We start from the raw sequence: 20,177 nt of genomic DNA on the forward strand, positions 1-20,177 counted from the left end.
TTTAAAAACAAATTTCTCTGGGAGCTAAAATTTTGAACAGAGTAATAGATTTATAACTGAAATTCCATGAATTTCAGAGTAGCAGCCGAATGCATCCGATGAAGTGAGCTGTAGCTCATGACAGCTTAAGCTCAAATAAATTTCTTAGTCTGTAAAGTGCCACAAGTACTGAATTTCCATAGAAAGCGTGTGGGGAAGTAACTTGATTGAAATGTACACACTAGCTGTTCATTTACTTGTTCTTACAACCTGGCAAACAAACTCATTGTATTCTATGACCTTTTTTATAGAGTGACTCCAGATGGCAGCACCTTAAACATTTTCGGAGTGCTCACATCTGATATGGGAAAATACACTTGTGTGGCTACTAATCCTGCAGGAGAAGAAGATCGAATTTTCAACTTGAATGTATATGGTGAGTTTTAAAATGTGACAAACTGAAGTCTGACCTATTATCCTGACTTTGTTACCACTCACATGATAGGGCCAAGAAGTGACTGCCTATGTAATCTTATGTATCTATATTCATGTGTAGTTTATTGATGTAGATATCATAGTGTGTTCAACATAACATACTGCAGAGGACCAAAATGATTGAAACCATTGCTGAGTAATAAATTTTGGGATAAACAGAAATCAATTCCTATGGTATATTCCATAACAAAACAAATCCACCCAAAATGCCTTTTTTTTTTGTGGAGAAAGACACTGTATGGGCCTAATTGAACACTTCATTACTCCAGTTTTACACCATCTTAGTTCTGTTGATCTGAGTCAAATTATGCCCTCTTAAAATTAGAGTCATGCAGAAGTGAAACAGGTTTTAAACTTTGTTTTACTCGGGATTTAAATTAATCCAAACAATAATCTGAAATAATTTTGTACCAGATCCTCCTGATTTAACGTCACAATTGAGGACAGTAAGACTAATCGTCCTCTGCCTAGCACAGTGTGTAGCCATTTACACCTGTAAAAATGGGTGTCAGGGCTACCAGTTGTGTGAGTGAACAGAGAATTCTGCTTTTGGGAGTATTTTACACTCATTTGGCACAGGAGTGAATGACTACCCCAGGAGCAGGACTGGGAAGAATCAGGCCCAACAGGACTATTTGTGTGGGTAGGGCCAACGGGTACAGTCCTTCATAATGAATAAAAACATCTTAGTGAGAAAATATGGCACCATGTACCTGTGGGGACAAATGTGATCAATCATAGTGAAGTCTGCAAGCAATTTCTGTTAATCTAATCAAGTAAACAGTACTATGTGCACTTGATTTTTTAAAATGTAAATGTTTATGTAAGTTAGTTGTGACCCACAGTTACTAATATCAGAAGGTCTGTTGGCTGCCAAGTTTGGACACGCTGTTCTTGCTGAATCCTGTGGGAATGTTTCATGTGAGATTCTTTTTTTGGTTAGAATAGCAATATCTGTAACATCTTGCAGTTCAGGATAAGGTGAGCTATGGTTAGAACAGGAATAATTTTGAACAGCCAATTTTAACACCCCTCTTATTCACCTGTTATTTAATTTAGTTCCGCCAGCAATAGCTAATAATAAAGAGGAAGCAGAGAAGCTAACTGCCATACAGGATGCCTCCATAAATATTGAATGTACTGCTGTTGGCACCCCACCACCACAAATAAACTGGCTTAAGAATGGACTTCCTCTCTCTATCTCATCCCAGATTAGGTTGTTGTCAGCTGGACAGATTCTCAGGTGAGTGTTCAGTTATTTAAGGTATCTAAGCTAAATTCTGCCCTCAGTTAACCCTAATGCAACTGTGCTGAAATTGGTGTAGGCCAGGGTAGAATTTGGCCCTCTGTAATCATACTCTGTCATAGTCAAAGTGGAGCAATATATTCCATGTGGTAGCCGTGGGTAAGATAACTGCAGCTGTGTTCTTTTCAGAATTGTGAGAGCTCAGGTGTCCGATGTTGGTGTGTACACTTGTGTAGCATCTAACAGAGCTGGAGTGGACAATAAACACTATAATCTTCAAGTTTATGGTAAGTTTCTTTATGATATTAAGTGAAAGAAGTTGCATTATGTAGTTAATTTTCTAAGTATAACCGTAGAAGGGTAGAAATCTTCCCCTGATTGAAACTATCTGGATAATTGAGAACATTGAGATTTTGCCTCTCAGAGGACGAATTCTATTTATTTTCTTACCAACACAAGATTGAAGACTTTACTAAGTACATATTTGGCAGATGCTTTATATGGAAACTTTAAATTTTGCTAACATTTTTGTAAGGTAAGAGGAGTTGAACTTTAAACCCTTTTTACTTTTTTTAGCTCAGATAATGTGTTGTAGATTTTTCTTCATTGAATAAATGTGGTGTATTATTTCTACTTGAATTGTAACCCACACACACAAACACACTAACCACAAGTGTAAGAAACCTAGAAAATTTAATTGCTTAACAGGGCATTTATTTTATATTAAGAATTAGTGTTTGAGGGTATTCCATAATTATCATATCTTTTTCTCTGCAGTACCACCAAGCATGGACAAAGCAGGAGAAACAGAGGAAGTGACTATAGTAAAAGGCAATCCAACTTCTATGATGTGCTTTACTGATGGCACCCCCATCCCCAATATGTTATGGCTTAAAAATGGACAATCCCTAAATCTTGGAACCCATCTTACTATAAGTAATCAAGGAATGGTCCTTCACATTTCAACGACGGAGACTGATGACACAGGCAGATTTACCTGTATAGCATCCAATGAAGCAGGGGAAGTCAGCAAGCACTTTACCCTGAAAGTGTTGGGTAAGTGTTAATTTTACATTCAGACAAGATGCAAAAGTATGCCTAAAATAGAGACAATCATTTAAAAGTCTTTAGAAATTTAGAACATTTTCAGGAAGTAGTGCTCATGAGATAGTAGGATTAAAGGAATGGAATTTACCTTTGAGTGGACATGGTGAAAATTTGTATGTTGGTATTTGAGATTTACAGGTAACAGCAACATGCTAAATATAAATCAGCATATTGATGTACAGAATAATTTGCTTTAACTGGGTAACTTTGGTGTAACAGAAATTAAATTCAATGGGCTAGATAATCAGCTGGTGTAAACTGGCATAGCTTGACGAGGTTATACTGATTTACAGCAACTGAAGATCTAATACAAATTCTCTTGTACTGTATTGTGTATTCTACCCAAGGATCTGAAAACACTTTACACATACTAATTTAGTCTCACAACACCCATCTTACAGAGGAAAATATGATTATACTTCGCTTATGTTGCTAACCTGAGGCGAAGAGAACTCATGTGAGTTGATCTATGTCACACAGGGAGTTGGTGACTGAGAGGAATAAAATACATCAATCTGGAATCTACCACTCTAACCATTTGGTTGCCCATCATGTTTTATAAATCTGAATTTTTATGTTAGTCAAGAACATGAATTGTCTTTCCTTCCTGCAGAGCCCCCTCATATCAATGGATCTGATAAACCAGAAGAGATATCTGTGGTTGTTAACCACCTACTGGAGCTTTTTTGTATGTCTATTGGCATCCCAGCCCCCAAAATCACATGGATGAAGGATGGGCGCCCACTCCCACAGAATGACAATGTTCACATCCTGAGAGGAGGAGAGGTCCTTCGAATAGCCAGTGCTCAGGTGACTGACACATGGAAATGAAGCTTGGCTTTGCAAACCCTGGACTGGCTTGCAGAGCTGGGCTGATCCCCAGTTTCATGGCACACTATGTCTGCAGTCTGATTTCAGGCAGGTTTGTGCTCAGTTGTGCCTCCACTGCCACCACCAATGCTACCGTAGCTACGCTGCTATTTATCCTTGCACTAGCTTGATGAGAGCTAGCATGAGTATGGCTACCCAGACAGGAAATTAACACCCCTCATTTGTAGACATAGCTGTAGTCTTTAAACTATAAGCCAGCATAATGCTAAGAGACGCTGTACCATCCCTCTATTGGTGTAAAGCCAAGGTCCTGACAACTTGCGGTGATTAATGAACCTGCAACACGGAGTAGGAGAGTTTTCCCTGGAGTAGGAGAGTTAATCAGTTTGACTGGCCAAATACTAAACTGGATAATGACCTTCTGCCTATGCAAAATTGCCCCTGCAGTTGCAGCTGGACAAGGTATTTTTCACTTTCTACCTCATCATTTTGAACCCTGACCCAGCTGCAGGTGCACTGATACCATAGTTAACACTGTGATTTGGCACTTCCCTCTTCTTGCCCCAGCTACTCTCGAATGCATTCCAGAATCCTTCGAGCTGCCTTCAGTGGAGCTTCCTGAGACAGCAGGGCAGACAGCACAGGGGACTCTGATGTGTATCGTCCCCTTCTGTCTTAATTTCTGTATCTACCCTGCTGCCTCTCTGTTTTTCTCCTCTTTTCCCTACCTTTTGGCTCTTCTGTCTATTTTTTTGTTTTTCTTCTATTGACTGTGATCCCTTCCCTATTGTTTTACACACGGATGGACCACAGAGGCAAGCTAACTGGGATTTACAACCATTTGTATAGGGACTAGGAAAGGAAGTGGTCTGGGAAATTAATAAAGACCATACAAGAAAAATTTCAAATCAACTCAGACAATTTAAACTGAGACTTAAAAAAAACCCTAGAAGACTAAAACCACATACCCTAATCCATGGGTGGTCAGCCTGAGAAGGAGCCAGAATTTACCCATGTACATTGCCAAAGAGCCAATATGTCAGCAGGCCCCCATCAGCTCCTCCCTCCATCCCCCCCCTCCCAGCATCTCCCACCCACCAGCAGCCCTCCCCAAACCCCCTGACATAGGCGCCGACTCCGTGGGTGCTCCAGGGCTGGAGCGGGTGCGCCGCACCCACCGGCAGCCAAGCTCCCCCTTCCTCGCCTCCTTCTCCCCCCGCACAAGCACGCCGCGTCCCCACTCCTCCCCCTCTCTCCCAGCGCTTTCCACCCCCCCGCCACCTAACAGCTCTTTGGCAGCGCTTTGGACTTTCCAGGAGGGAGGGGGAGGAGCGGGGACACAGAGCGCTCAGGGGAGGAGACGGAGAAGAGGCAGGGCAGGGACAGGGACTTGGGGGAAGGGGGTAGAATGGGGGTGGGGGGTGGGAAAAGGGAAAAGGCGGGGTGGGGTGGGGACTTTGGGGAAGGAGTGGAATGGGGATGGGGTGCAGGGGCGGGAAGAGGTGGTGCAGAGCTGGGGCCAGGGGCAGGGGTCGAGCACCCACCAGGCAGAGAGGAAGTTGGCCCCTATGCTTCCCGATCAACTGATTCGTGACGTGCAGGAGGCTCTGGGGGAGCGAGGGCACGGCAGGCTCAGGGGAGAGGGCAGGAAGGGGTGGAGTGGGGGCAGGGCCTGTGGCATAGCCAGGGATTGAGCAGTGAGCACCCCCCAGTGCACTGGAAAGTTGGTGCCTGTAGCTCCAGCCCCGGAGTTAGTACCTATACAAGGAGCTGCACATTAACTTCTGAAGAGCCGCCTGTGGCTCCGGAGCCACAGATTGGCCACCCCTGTCCTAATCACTCTGAAGACAGCTGGACTTCAACTTTTAGTTCATCATGGGAGGACTAATTTTTTGTTCTTGCTCATATGGTAAACCCCTTATCTCCGCCCCAAGACTTTACACAGAGCGATTTATGAGGAGCAGAAGATATAAAGATGTTAGTAAATATTTGAGACCTCAAATAATTCTCAGGGGCAGAAGGATACATTTTACAAGACTACCTATGTAAAGGCCAGATTGTGAGAGGTAATTGCATTGCTGTGCAGGAGCAGAGAGAGGGGAGAGCCAAAAACCTTCTAGGCAGGCAAAGGGCCTCTTCATAATAGCAGTCTGTGCTCCCATGCTCTGGAAAGCATAGGCACTGTTAGTGCTACCTTCTCTCAGGGAGCAAGATGCCAAGAACAGTTTGGGGAGGAAGTGGAGTCCCATTTCCTCCCCTCCATCCCATCCCATACTGGCCCATTATATGGGCTGATGCATTCAGAGAACAATCTATTCCATCCTAATGGATTGTTCATTGCAGAGAGCCGGACCAGAAGAGAATGTATCTGCTCGAGGCACATTAGCCCTGGTGCTTTTTTCCTGGGATGCTGCAGATGCACACCACCTCTTCAAAGGGTTTGACCTGATGGCCACAATCTACCCCAAATAAAACAGACAAGCTTTCAAATATTTCTGGTTGCTTACTCTCCCAGAAATCGCTAGTTTAATTTCTTCTGTTTCCCTTGTGTTTTTTAATCGATATCTACTATCAAAGCCAACTGCGAACATCACTACTTCTTTTGCTGTTTTAATTGAATTGGTCCCATATTCTGAAGTTTCTACTAAAGTTATCTGGGTGTCCTTTAGGTGGAAGACACAGGAAGATATACGTGTTTCGCATCTAGTCCTGCGGGAGATGACGATAAAGAATATCTAGTAAGAGTGCATGGTAAGCTTCATTTGGAAACAATTAAAGCATTCTTTAATACTATAAGCCTAATACTGCATTATCTACTACTTTTAAAAGCTAGAAAAAGTTATCAAATGAATAATGCCTGACAAAGAAAAAACTCTTTGAGTACCATTTTCAGTGATCTTATCTGGTTTTGGACTGCATCTGTCATCTCCTTTCTAGAACAGAAGATCCAAGGACTAGGTCCTAAGTAAGGACCTCTGTAACAAAGCAGATCTTTTTTAGAGGAAGTGGAGTTGTCAGTACCCTTTAAGGTGCTTTAGTTATTAGTCCTTCCCTTTTACAAATTAACTATACTTAAATTAAAAAAGGAAAAGGACAAACAAATGAAAGGAAACTGATATTACAAATTTAGCAGATAAATGTAATAGCATTAATGCAATGTACTTAGACGTCTATAAGGCATTTGACTTGGTACTACATAACATTTTGATTAGGAGACTAAAATGATACAAAATCAATTTAGAACATTAAATGGATTAAGAAATGGCTCATAGGTGCCAAAATGTGACTATAAATGAAGAATCATTGAGTGGATGTGCTTCTAGTATGGTACTGCAGGGATCAGTTCTTCACCCTATACTATTTAACATTTTGAACAATGACCTGGAAGAAAAGAAGAAATCATCACTGATCAAGTTTGCAAAAGCAACAAAGATTAGGGAATAGTAAATAATGAAGAGGAGAGGTCACTGATACAGATCAAACTGGATGCTTGGTAAGTTGGGTGCAAGCAAACAGGATGTGTTTCAGAACTGTAATATGTAGAGTCACACATCTAAGAACAAAGTATGCAGGCCATACTTACAGGATGGGAGACTCTATCTTGGGAAAAGACTTGGGGATCATGTTGGATAATCAGCTGAATATGAGCTCCCAGTGTGACACTTTGGCCAAAGGGCTAACTAAGGTGAATCTTCAGTCGAGTAAAAAAGTTATATTATGTCTCTTTTTTCCACCAGTGTGACCACTCCTGGAATATTATGTCCAGTTCTGATGTTCACACTTCAAGAAGTATTCTGGAAAAACTGAAGAGGCTTCAGAAAAGAGCCATGAGAATGATTAGAGGATGAGAGAGTCTGTTTTATAGCGAAAGACTCAAGGAGTTCAATCTATTTAGCTTATCCAAAACAAGGTTAAGGGGTGAATTGATCCCAGTATATAAATACCTACATGTGGAACAAATATTTGATAATGAGCTCTTCAATCTAGCAAACAAAAGTATAACACAATCCAATGGCTGGATGTTGTAGCTAGGTAAATTCAGACTGGAAATTAGGAGTCAATTTTTAACGGTGAGGATTATTAACCACTGACACAATTTACCAGTGGTTGTGGTGGATTCTCCATCACTGGCAATTTCTAAATCACAATGGGATGTTTTTTCTAGAAGATATGCTCTAAGAATAATTTTGAGGAAGTTCTATGGCCCATGTTATACAGGAGGTCAAACTAGATGATCACAATGGTCCCTTCTGACCTTGAAATCTATAAATCAGTGTACTGAGGGTCAGGAAAACAGAAGTGACAATACACTCTCTCAGAAAGAGGATATTAAATCAAGTGCAGTTACTTAATGTTTGTATACAATGTAGCTATACAGAACATGACACAATTATGATGGAACATTGCAAACATAGCTATTTTAAAATAAAACACAAGCAATTATAATGGAAATCAGAGTAACAAAGAAAGTTAGAGGAATTGATGTCCGTCCTTTGGCCTTTTTCAATAAGACTGAGAAGGAATAAAAAGGACAGGATATATGTGTTTATGTGTGTGTTTATACACACACACACACACACACATTTACAATATACATTTCAAATTATATAAAAAAATAAAAGAAATGGCAGCTGAATCAGTATGTCAGCTCCTCTAGATCTAGAATAGACCTTAGATCTTGTCTATCTAGTCTCCGAAGAATAAGACAATGCAAAATAATTTCCTCTCTGCCCTAGGGAGAAAACTCAGTGTTATATGACTATATGGTAGCAGAAGTAAGTTCACAAAAGATGTCTCACAGATGAGTCGGCCTTCTGCTTCTTGCAGACTTGCACAATTCCTACATGAATTCTTCCTACAGTGAAGAAGTTTTATCAAATCAAGGTTTTGCTTATCCAGTGAATGACAAATCATATCTGAATCTGTTGATGAAGAGGGTTTCAGAGCTTGAGGTATCCTGACTTCATCTGGCTAAGTGCTGGTTTCTTCACAGAGAATGGACTTTCAACTAATTTCTGTCAGTTAGTGGTTTGTGACCTGCATTTTTAGTAAGTGGGTTATAGCTAGTCAAATGAGGGTGATATATTTTGCAGATAAAAGTCAGACCTGATATAGGCAATGAAAAGCAAAAGCAGTTAATTGTACTGCTGCTCTGCTGGTATATCACAAAACTTTGTTTGAAAATTACACACTGGGATTCTGTCCATAGAAATATTTTAATTATAGTTCATCTTTGTCATGCTTTTCTTATTCTTTTTTTTAAACAGTTCCCCCTAACATTGCTGGCACCAGTGGGCATCAGGATCTCACTGTGCTGCAGAACAGACAAGTTATATTGGAGTGCAAGTCAGATGCAGTGCCACCTCCTACGATCACATGGCTTAAAGATGGAGACCTTTTACAGGTACATTTGCTATGTTATTTTCACAAATCTGTTGCATCTTTGCACAAAGGGCTTGAACTTAAATTTCTGATTCTACTCACTTGCACCTTCAGCACAGTTGAGTTGTGGTCCCTTGAGGTCAAGAGAAGGTTGTTGAGTAGCCCTGGTCCAAATACAACTTGACTTAAACAAGTACATGAAGACAGTGACCACATGAACTGGCCATCCCGCTGTTATTTGTTCTCTTTTCCTTTAGGGGGATCCCTTGCTCCTCCTGGATCCTTTGAGCAATCCTAGAAGCCTTCGGTATACTCCTGAATGGCTTCGCAGGAAAGGTAGCTGAGAAAGACTACACTATACATTTAACTTTGGGTATATTATGAATCCTCATATTCTAGTAACATTTAGAAAGGAAATAAATTTCTTTAAATTGAAGAGAAATAACCACATAAGTAGCTTACTTTAATCTCTGCTAATCACCACAGTTTTGCCCCAAGTGCACCTATTGACTCAGAATTTAATGCAATGGCAGTGAGGCATCACATCCTTATTGGTTCAGTCAAAGGAGCAAGAACAGAGTTGTTCAACTGGAGACTTTTCTATTGCTCATCATCCATTGTAGGGCCACCTAGATTTTCAATCACATAGCCCTTTCCCAGTGGACTACTTGGCCTTGTCTAATGTCATGTTGGGTTTCCTGGAGACTGTGCTGAGCAACTTCAGGTTTTTACTTTATATTGGCCCTTTAATTGTTGAGAAAGAAAAAGGTAAATCCAGGTGAACCATTAGTTTGTTATTCGTGTCTCCCTTAACTTTGGTCCCTTTCCAGACTTCATCCATGACCTCTTGGTTCACTGTGATCCATCTAGGATGATCACAGACATTCTTTGTCTGTGTATGTCTCAAGTGTCAGCCCCCCCTCCTCCAATGACAGTGGATGATACTTCTACATTAAATTTGAGTTAGCTCAAAGAACTTGGGCCAGGTAGCCATGTCAGTACTGACCTGAGTGTTTTAACTGGCAAAGACATGACTGCACCAAAAAAGGTTCCAGTACAAATAAGCTGATGCCAGTTCCAGCTTCACTTGTCCAGTTCCAATAAAAAGAAGAAATGTTTGGAACTAGAGACTGCTCATGGGATTCACAGAGTGTTCCAACTGTCCTCTGTGTGTGAAAGAAAGTTTCTTTTATTATCTTTAGAGATAAATAAATTATATCCATAAGACTCCTATCTAATATAAATTTAAAGAACAAAATAATATTGGATACTAAATGAGTACTGGATTATGCTTTTGAGGGATAATCTAGTGACAGGAAGGGCACCACTTCAACAGTAGCTCCTGCAGTCACTATATCTGAGATAAGCACAATTCCTTTGGATGCTATTCCTTTGTGGTATGTGGTTGACCACTTAGGTCACCTGGTATTATTTCTACTGGATGACAAGCTTTTATAAACGGGAGGCTGGAAAGAGATTGGAAGAAGGCAACATGAATGCTTCTGACGTGTACCTTCCTGGAAAACATTTGCAAAAGTATTTGAGGCTTTTGTTTTCCGTCAACATTTTTATGTTTAAAAGAAAAGAAAAGAAAAAAAATCACTCATACAAGTGTTTGCAGAAAACAAAAATTAAGGCATTTTGTGAATAGTGTTGAAAGATAATCAGTTATTCACATTAACATTTGGGAATTATTTTTTAAGTATTAACCAGCCCTACTATGAGCCCTGGAATTGAGCCCTTCAAGTTAGGGTTGAGGCATATTAGTTTGGCAGGATGGTGATGCTTTGACTACCCTGTGCATATTTTGTGGGTCAATAGAGGACTTCAGTCTGCAGAGCTATTTAGAACATCTCACTGCACTACATTCACACCATTCTAATAAAAGAACCATGCAGTCCACAAACCTGTGTAAAAAGTTTTACAAACCTGTTTAAAAAAATTGCCATGTGAAGTGCAACTACGAGATTTGGGTTTCCTTTATCCCCCGCTACTCTTTCCATTGTTGAGTATAGCTATGTCAGCATAGCTCTCCCATATTTCTGGGGCACAGTTATCTTTTTCTTTTTTTGATCTTGGAAGTCTGACTGGAGACAGATCACTTTTGCCTAATAAGGAAAAATGAGATGTTCAAGTTGTGTACATAATTAGCCAAATTCTTTCCTGACCTCAAGGGAGAAATGTAATCCACTAATATTTAAGAAACAGAGGGAGGTACACCCAGGAGTGGAAAGAGTAATCCTGCTTTACCTTGGGAAAAGTGGACAGTTTCACAATGAGGAGAGGGAAGTTTTTGGAAAATACCAATTTTTGGATGGTAGTAGTTCAGGATTATTTTAACTGAAAATCATCGTTTTTAGTTACACCATCTTATGAGCTTTTAAATGAAACTTCCTTCCTTCCCTACTAGTTTTGTCTTCTTCCATTGGGCAATCTTCAATCTTCTCTTCTGTTCTGTCTCTAACAGTCAAATCTTAAATCCTGTGTTTGTTTAATGGTATGTTTATGCACCATTATCATCTTTGACAGCAGAACAAGAGGTGTATCTGACATTACTATACTTCTAGGAATGGTTTGATTGGGATACTTGGGTTCACAAGGAATGTAGGATCAGGCCCTAAGAGTATTAACTAATAGATACATTAGAGAGGCTTGTTTCAAAGCCCGTTGAAGTCTGTGGGAGTCTTTCCATTGACTTAATTGGGCTTTGGATCAGGCCCTAAAAAACAAATGGATTTTGTTTTTTAAAGACAGGACCCAGTGGAGTTTTCATTATCACAAGGATTATAATTAAAGTACAGTTTGGGGACTAAACTATAATTTCTTGCCTTTGTTTTGTCATATATATGGGGTACTATATTTAAAACTACTTAGTAGCAATGACAGTGAATTAATTTCTCTCAGCTGCATTATATGCTTCTAAGGTCATAGCAATTGTGCTGAAATATGTAAGAGGAATAAATAAAAATATACAAAAAATACCAGTTATTACAAATATGAGGCGTTTTAAGTAGCATCTGCCCAAGGGCTTGGCAATGAGAAGTGGCTTATTTCACTTCTAGGGCCCCAGTGCTGCAATCTGTTCTGCATGGGTGGACCTCTGTGACTATGGGAGGACCTATTGACTTCAGCGGGGCTCTAAACTAGCCTGGAGTCTACCTGCAGAGAAGGAGTTGCAGAATAGGAGGCCTAAAGGTTCATAAACCATAAGAGAAGTTAAACAACACCAAATTTAGTATTAAAAGAACCCATCATGATTTTTAAGCCAGTCTCAGGATGGTGTGGGCCCTGCCTCATGGCTTTGAACACTTGGAGTTGGCAGTATTTTAGTACACCAGTACAAATCTTGTCCAGACTGGTAGTGACCAAAAACAGTTCACATCTAATGGCTGTTTTGGCTCAATCTGTTCACACTCAGTGCAGTGCCAAACAGACAGGGATCCATACCACCTCTGGCATCCTTGCAGGTAGTCTCAGTGGAGAGGCTAATCTGTTGCATAATGGAAATGATTCCTTTAGGTCAAGGCTGTGGCACATTGAAAGAGCAGTGTGGGAAAGCTTTTATTTCTTCTATCAGTGATATGCCTGGGTGTGGATAAAGAATGCATTTCAGTTCGTGCCGTCAAACTGCCATCTTACATGAAAACCAAAAAACATTTATAATTAATTTGTTTTGGTCAGAAATTCTAATCCCCTATTCAGGCAAAATTCCTGAGTAATGAATTCATGATTGAGATTATAAATTGGCATCAATATTTTAAAACTCAACCAAATTTTCTAAGAAATGTAACAGAGCCTTATTTCTCGTTGCATGCAGTGTTGTTGTAGCTGTGTCAGTCCCAGGATATTAGAGAGACAAGGTGAGGCAATATCTTCTATTGGATCAACTTTTTGTTGGTGCGAGAGACAAGTTTCTGAGTTTACACACAGCTTTCTTCAGGTCTAGGAAACTGCTCCAAAGCTTGTCTCTCTCACCAACAGAAGTTGGCTCAATAAAAGATATTACCTCACCCACCTTGTCTCCCTTATTTATCCTTGTAACTTCACCAATACAAATGAAGTTAAGCCATCGATGAATTTGACCCATTGTGTTCTTATGGCCACTCTATCATGACTCCTATTACTTTGCAACATGAATTTTCAGTACAATGGAAAACCATGATAAAATTAGTTCTACTTGTTGAACTTTCCTTAGGTGACTCCTCGAGTCCGCATCCTATCCGGTGGCCGATATCTGCAGATCAATAATGCTGACCTAGGTGATACAGCAAGCTATACCTGTGTGGCAAGTAACATAGCAGGAAAAACTACCAGAGAGTTTGTGCTGACTGTAAATGGTAAAGAATATGGTTTAATTCTTAACTATTATAATCTTTGCACAGTATTTCCGAGAGTTGGAAAAGACGGAATATGTTTACTGGACTCCTCACAACCAGTAAGCATAAGTACAGTAATTTTGTTAATATATCAATCCAAAGAATACTTTAAAGAATGTTTTAAGATGGCCCAGGAAACTTTCATTCTGCCCCCATGTGCATTTGTGTTATAAAAGTCACATTAGAGCCCATATCCACAAAGGTATTCCACTGAAATCACTGGCAGTTAGGAGCCTAATGCCATTGTAGGTCTAGGATGAGGTGCTTGGCAGAGATGAGGCATTTGGTTTCTATTGAGCAGGGTGATGCCTGAATTGCTTCATAGCATATTTTTCTGGTTGATGCATGGAACAAAATGAATGAACAGCTCTGAAGAGAGGCTAAGCGTAGGACCTTCCTGGCCACATGTAAATTTTCCATTAAGATAGTTAATAAGGCCCAGGGTGGGTTTTTCTGTTATTAAGACAGGGCCATACTACTACAAGACGCTGCAATCTGCAAAGGAACAGATATTAATTTTGAGATACAGCTACTGGGGGAGGGTTAAACCCTAATTTCAATCTCTCATGCCAGGGTCAAAATCCTAGATTCAGTTCAAATGAATGGTTTGCGGGTAATAAAACATAGTCTGGGATAGATAGTCTTAATGTCGTACTTAATTTCCTCATTTTTAAAAGGTATCAAAGAATTTTAGAATTTTAGAAATGTGGGGCTGGAAGGGATCTCAAGAGGTCATCTTGTCCATTCCCCTGTGCTAAGACCATGCCATGTGCTCATTCTAACAATTCCAGACCATTAGTAGGTGGCACAAAAATCTACTATCTTTTTAATTTGTAAAAGATAAGAAGTTTTTCTTTAAATTTTCCATTACAGCATACCAGCTTTCATGTATTATATCAAATTTAAAGAAGCTTGTTGGTACACTCATGGGGGCACAATTCCTTTGTCATAGCATACATTCCCATGGGTCTAATTTAAAACAGTTCAAAATAAAGTGCTCTCTCTCTAATATCATGAGGAATTCTTTCTTATACAGTTGCTCCTACAATCAAAGGTGGTCCTCAGACAGTTGTTGTGAATATAAATAAGTCTGCTGTTCTGGAGTGTGTTGCAGAAGGAATACCAACCCCAAGAATTACATGGAGAAAGGATGGGGCTATTTTTGCTGGAAACAATGCCAGGTAGCATCTAATGGTCAGAATAACAATCTGTAGAAAATTTTTAACAATGTATTTGTAATAGAAGACTTGGAGTGAAATCTTTTGGGATTTTATTTGCATTAGTTTTACATTCACAAACTCAGTATTAATGTTAGTATTCATTCATTCAGTGTGTATTCATTCATCACCTGGATTTTCTCAGTTTAAATGAGTGATAATAAAAATCACCTCTTTCTTAACATACACAAAGCTGATGTATTTCCATTTGAAAGTCATTGTAGGAGTCCATTTTCATAATTACTGAGTAAGGGGTATATCAGATGTGCTGAAAGGCAGACTCAAGGCAGAACGAGTGTAGTATGTTCAAAAAGGAAAATTATATATGGCCAAATTAAGGTGCTACATGTTTTGCCTACCCTTGTGTCCCCTGTGTTTTTCTGTTTCTCTTTCCTCACAACACTTAGCCACAGTTCCTGCCATGAAAAATTAAATTAATGCCTATGACTTTGTTTTAGATATTCAGTGTTAGAGGATGGGTCCCTGTACATTCACACAGCACACGTTACCGACACTGGACGATATTTGTGTATGGCAACCAATGCAGCTGGTACTGAACGCAAGCGAATTGATCTACAGATCCAGGGTAAATATTTCTTTTTCAGATAAACACACATGTTCTACAAAAACTGGATACATTGGATTCCTTGATTGTTTCTGAATCTTGAAATCTATCTTTATTAGTAATGGACTGGAACTGCAGAAAAGCAACTCTTGAGCCTGCTTTTCAAGTACTCAGGCATTGGGCTATTTGAATTTGAGACACTGGTTCAGGCCATTATAGAGAAAGGGGTCAATGAAAGTCAGATCCATGCACAGAATATAGATGTCCCCAAAATTCAGGATTATTCGCATCTGGAATTTTGTTTAAGGATTCTGTCTAGTTTTGTTTGTTTGTTTTTTGTAAGCCCTTAGAAATTCTGGGTGTTATGAACACTGCCTAAATATTTGTGAACAGAAAAAACAGTTGTTCTTTGTTAACTGGTGTGTGTACATCAACAGGATATAACAGAACTGAGAAACATTCCCTTCTGCATTTTTTTGGCAAATTTATAAATGTCAAATGATCCGTGCTACAGAAAAGGATAGTTTCAAATAGTTCAGCTTGAAAAAATATACATTCTCTTAAAATTACCTGGGCTTCATATATTCTTTAGTTCCTCCATCTATCGCTCCTGGACCCACCAATATTACAGTTATTGTAAATGTCCAAACCACCCTCCCCTGCGAGACCACTGGAATCCCCAGGCCAGCAATAAGTTGGAAGAAGAATGGGCATGTCCTTAATGTTGATCAGAATCATAATACATACAGGTGAGAAATGCTCTAATCTTTGTTGTGGGCTAAATTCATCTCTGGAGCAAATCTATTCAGAGATTGATTTGGCTTATTTTAATTTAATTTAAAACTTGCTTTTAAACCAATAGAAAAACTTCATTGCATAACTATTAGTATTACTGAACTGGTTTACTGATGAACTGGTTTAAATAAAACTTTACACATGTTTAGTAGTAAAGTTCTACTCTTTGCCTTGTATCTTAACAATGTGTGTCTATTTGCATTTGACTTCATGTTTTTCACTCACCTCTGAGATCCACTGAAGAGGTCAAAATAATGTAAGATATGCTCTTTTTGTGGTATTTCTGTTCCTGGTTGGTGGAAACACTGAGAAAACTGGAGAGAAACACTCATACATCCCATTTGTATATGGCTCCTGTAGACCCTGGAAACATTTAGATTTTGCCAGAGTGAGGTACTAACTTTTGCTAAGTGCAAACTATTGCTGCTCAGAACAGCAATAATTAGTTCTCAGTTTGCAGCTGTTTGGCCAGATGGGCCACTCCCACCATGATGCACAAGGAATGGCCAAGGGTGAGAAAAATTCCCAAGGATCCCCTGGAATGGTATAGGGTTTGCCCCCGGCTGAAAGAGTGGTAGGTTCCTCCTTCAAACCCTGTGGATTTTATTAGTGTGGAACCCCAGTGTCTCAGATCTCTACCCTCCACTGAAGCCAGGCTGCAAGGGAATCTCTCTGGCCAGGGCTGACCTATGGGAAAGGTAATGGCTCCTTGGGATTGGTGGGAGAGACATTCTGCTTTCTATTGGCCCTGACAACACCAAACATTGGCTCCCCATAGTGGCCCAGATTCCACTCCCACAGAGAGCTCTTAATGGGATACTGGGAATGGGTTTGGGGGCCCAGAGTTGACTCCCATTCCATGCCAGAGCTGCGAGATCCACATGTAAAGAGCTCCAACTCTGTGTGTGTTCTTGTTTTTCTGTGTAGGTGGGAAATCTTTCCTGACCCTTATAGTGCTTAGCTTATGCTCTGAAATGTGAGAATTGACTAACTTCCATTAAATGTTTACAATTGCCATTTGCAAGTAATTAATGTTACCATTAATATTACTGTAGTGACGTTGTGGCTCTGTACCATTGTCTTCTATTGTGAAATCCCAGACTTGTTTTCATGTCTGTAATTATATAATCCTCTGTTGGCTTGTCTCACAGAGTCTTCTATAAACCTTAAACAATTCTACAGCTAACAGATTGCCTTTTAGTTCATATTTACAAGTCTGTGCTTTTAGAACAGAAGGTCCTGCGTTCAGTCAAATCTTTAGTCCATGCGGCTGCAGTATGAATATTGATCTTCAGTTGCATTATGGGATATAAAATAGTGCAGCCATTTTTAAAATCCAGCAACAATATTAAAATCTGACCTCCTTGTGGCAATGAATTCAATGGACTGACGACGTGCTGAGTGAAAAGATGTTTCAATATCTTCTAATTGCTCCGTTCCAGGCTTTTGTCTTCAGGTTCCCTAGTTATCATTTCTCCCACTGTGGATGACACTGCAGTCTATGCATGCACTGTGTCAAATGATGCAGGAGAGGATCAAAGAACAATTGATTTCACTGTACAAGGTAAAGCAGACATTGTGTATGCACATGTATTATGAAAATAAAAATTTCATCGGGACAATGCTTTCTTTAAATGAGAATTGTAATTTTGATGCTTATACTATTGAGCTTTTTACTCTTGTTAAGAAAGAGGACATCGCTATATGCAAACATCTATATGAAATGAGAATGGTCGATAATCCTAATACTGTTCTCCTTGCTTTAGTGCCCCCATCCATAGCAGATGAAGCTACCGATCTTCTGGTAACAAAACTGTCTCCAGCAGTAATTTCCTGCACTGCTTCAGGTGTTCCTGTCCCCTCAATCCACTGGACCAAAAATGGGATACAACTCCTTCCCAGAGGAGATGGCTACAGGATTCTGTCTTCAGGTATTATGCATGACTTGAGTAGATGCAGAAAACGCTAGAAAAAGGTGCATTACTATTTTCATTGTAAATATTTTAGAATAAAAATGTAGGGTTCTTAAACGGTATTATGATTTCTCTGTTTTCTTTGAATGTAAGATAGTTATAATATACTACAATACTGTATAATGAATTCTCTTTTTTTCTGCTCTAGGAACGATTGAAATAACTGCTGCACAGTTAGACCATGCAGGAAGGTATACCTGTGTGGCCCAGAATGCTGCTGGCACTGCACACAGACATGTTACTCTTCACGTTCAGGGTGAGGTGGGAACTTGAACAGAAACATGTTTTATAAAGAGCGTTAGTTGGTTTTGAAAAGAAAATGTTAGAATAATAATACAGAATAATGGTAAGACCACATTGTGCTAGTCTTACTTATGTGAGTAGTTTCATAGAGATACTGGCTACTTATGGAGTAAGATACCATTCAACGTAAGTAAGTGTGTGAAAATTTGGCCTTGTGTCAATATATTTGTATTTGGTGGAAGCCACAAAGCGAGGGCTATTTTAATTTAGACTGATTGAGCACTCAGAATACAATGTAGAAAGCAAACATACATTGACAAAGGCGTGAACTAAATGATCTGATAGCTTTTTCCAACTCTAATGCCTAGGATATTATGATTTGGCCACAAGTATGACCTGCTTTGATTTTTTCTGTTAGGGCTTTTTCTGTTTTATTGTTTTGTTTAATTAAAGTAGATTAATTGGGTGAACTAAATATGCAGGGCTAAATTCTATAATCCATATGCTGAGTAGTTCCATATTATGCAAGAGTAGTCCTACTGGGCTCATCAAAAGGATAACAGAATCCAGCCCTCAATAGTTAAATGTTCTTAGCCTCTCACATTGTGCAGTTTGTCTTCATTTTATTTTCCAGTCATAAAAATATTACAACTTCTTCAATATACACTATGTGTATTCCACACATAAGTATGCAAGTGCAGCTGGACCTGAGTCTGGAATTTTTTTTTTACAAGCAGAGCCATTTGCCCACGCATGTGCCCTGGCTCTTCTTGAGTGCTGAACTGAGGGCATAAAAAGGGTAGGTTGACACCTGTCCAGTTCCTTCTTAGCACCACCTGGTTTGAGTTGGAATCTTGGGTGTTCTCATTTCCTTTCTACTGCACCATTGCTCTAAAGATATTGTATATTTAGTTTTTAGCAGTTTTGTCATTTTTATAGTGTAGCCTAACATAGGTTTCCCCCCTTCTATTCCCCACACCGAATTTTTTCCCCCCAAGGAGTCTGGGATTGTGCCCAGCATCCTGGGTGCAAAAACTGTGTTTCCTGTCCTTTCTCCTTTTCTGTGAGCAACAAACATCAATTCTGCCTCTATTGCCTGGGTGAGGCTCACATCTCTGCCAAGTGCAGCATCTGACGCGCCTTTTCCCCCAGAATTCATGAGGGCTGGGAACTGAGACTTAGAAAATATATGATGGAGACGGTAATGAGAACTCAATCAGTTCTGGACTGAGGACAGCCCCTTGTATATCAGTCTCAACAAGCAGGCAGCACCCCTCCAAGCATGAGCTGGGGGACGGAGGCTAAGCCTAAGGAGGAAGCTTCACATGAAAGTAAGGGGCACTCTCATAGATGTAGGGATGAGTCATCTTTGTCTAAAACTGCCCTGAAGAGAGAGGATCCCTCCCTGAGCATGTCAAAATTGGAAGAGCCAGCACACATGGGCACTAAGGACTTAGGCCCGAGTATTTCTTCTCAGCAGGAGAAGGAGGTGAGCAGGGGTATGGCTCTGATGGTTACAACATTGGCTCTGATGGTGAAGACTCAGGATAAACAGCTCCTGGTGCTCCCATCCACTTCTAGAGCCAATGCAGTACTGGTAGTGACACAGCCCCAGAGGGCGCCAAGTATCATGGTGACCAAGAAAGCTCCACCTCCACCCATGGACTCTCCTTTTACCCCAGGGCAGTCTGAGACCTAAGTCACCCTGGAGGACATCTTTTCTCTTCCCTATCTGCATTAACCTCTCTGTTGGGACAGACTTTATTCCAGGACATTATACCAGAGGAAAAGACTAGCCCAAGGATGCAGCATCATTCTCCTATCCCACCTGCCAGCCTCGAGGCGCAACCTACAGAACCGTAGGCTCTGCCAGTAGTGCAGGATCTGGCTTTCTCTTCGGATGAGTCAGAGGCGCCACAGGACTCTTTGTGGCACCAGACAGAAGTCCTTGAAGATTAGACTTCCGGC

The 20,177-nt window shown here is 40.2% G+C and overlaps 1 protein-coding gene across 3 annotated transcripts in view; it reads left to right on the top strand.

Annotated features, from left to right (window-relative positions):
* The window catches only part of HMCN1 (hemicentin 1), a 323,571-nt gene that overhangs the window by 260,230 nt on the left and 43,164 nt on the right, over positions 1–20,177 (top strand). For all 3 annotated transcript variants that reach the window (XM_048860591.2, XM_048860590.2, XM_075131536.1), the window contains 14 exons: positions 291–415; positions 1,534–1,717; positions 1,910–2,007; positions 2,498–2,776; positions 3,441–3,637; positions 6,328–6,409; positions 8,926–9,062; positions 13,236–13,377; positions 14,453–14,597; positions 15,092–15,219; positions 15,791–15,947; positions 17,436–17,557; positions 17,760–17,924; positions 18,115–18,222. In XM_048860591.2, the coding sequence (XP_048716548.2) occupies positions 291–415; positions 1,534–1,717; positions 1,910–2,007; positions 2,498–2,776; positions 3,441–3,637; positions 6,328–6,409; positions 8,926–9,062; positions 13,236–13,377; positions 14,453–14,597; positions 15,092–15,219; positions 15,791–15,947; positions 17,436–17,557; positions 17,760–17,924; positions 18,115–18,222 (2,069 nt within the window). The remainder of the gene's footprint in view (positions 1–290; positions 416–1,533; positions 1,718–1,909; positions 2,008–2,497; positions 2,777–3,440; positions 3,638–6,327; positions 6,410–8,925; positions 9,063–13,235; positions 13,378–14,452; positions 14,598–15,091; positions 15,220–15,790; positions 15,948–17,435; positions 17,558–17,759; positions 17,925–18,114; positions 18,223–20,177) is intronic.

This window comes from Caretta caretta, chromosome 8 (assembly GCF_965140235.1).
Source record: "Caretta caretta isolate rCarCar2 chromosome 8, rCarCar1.hap1, whole genome shotgun sequence".
NCBI classification, from domain to species: Eukaryota; Metazoa; Chordata; order Testudines; family Cheloniidae; genus Caretta; species Caretta caretta.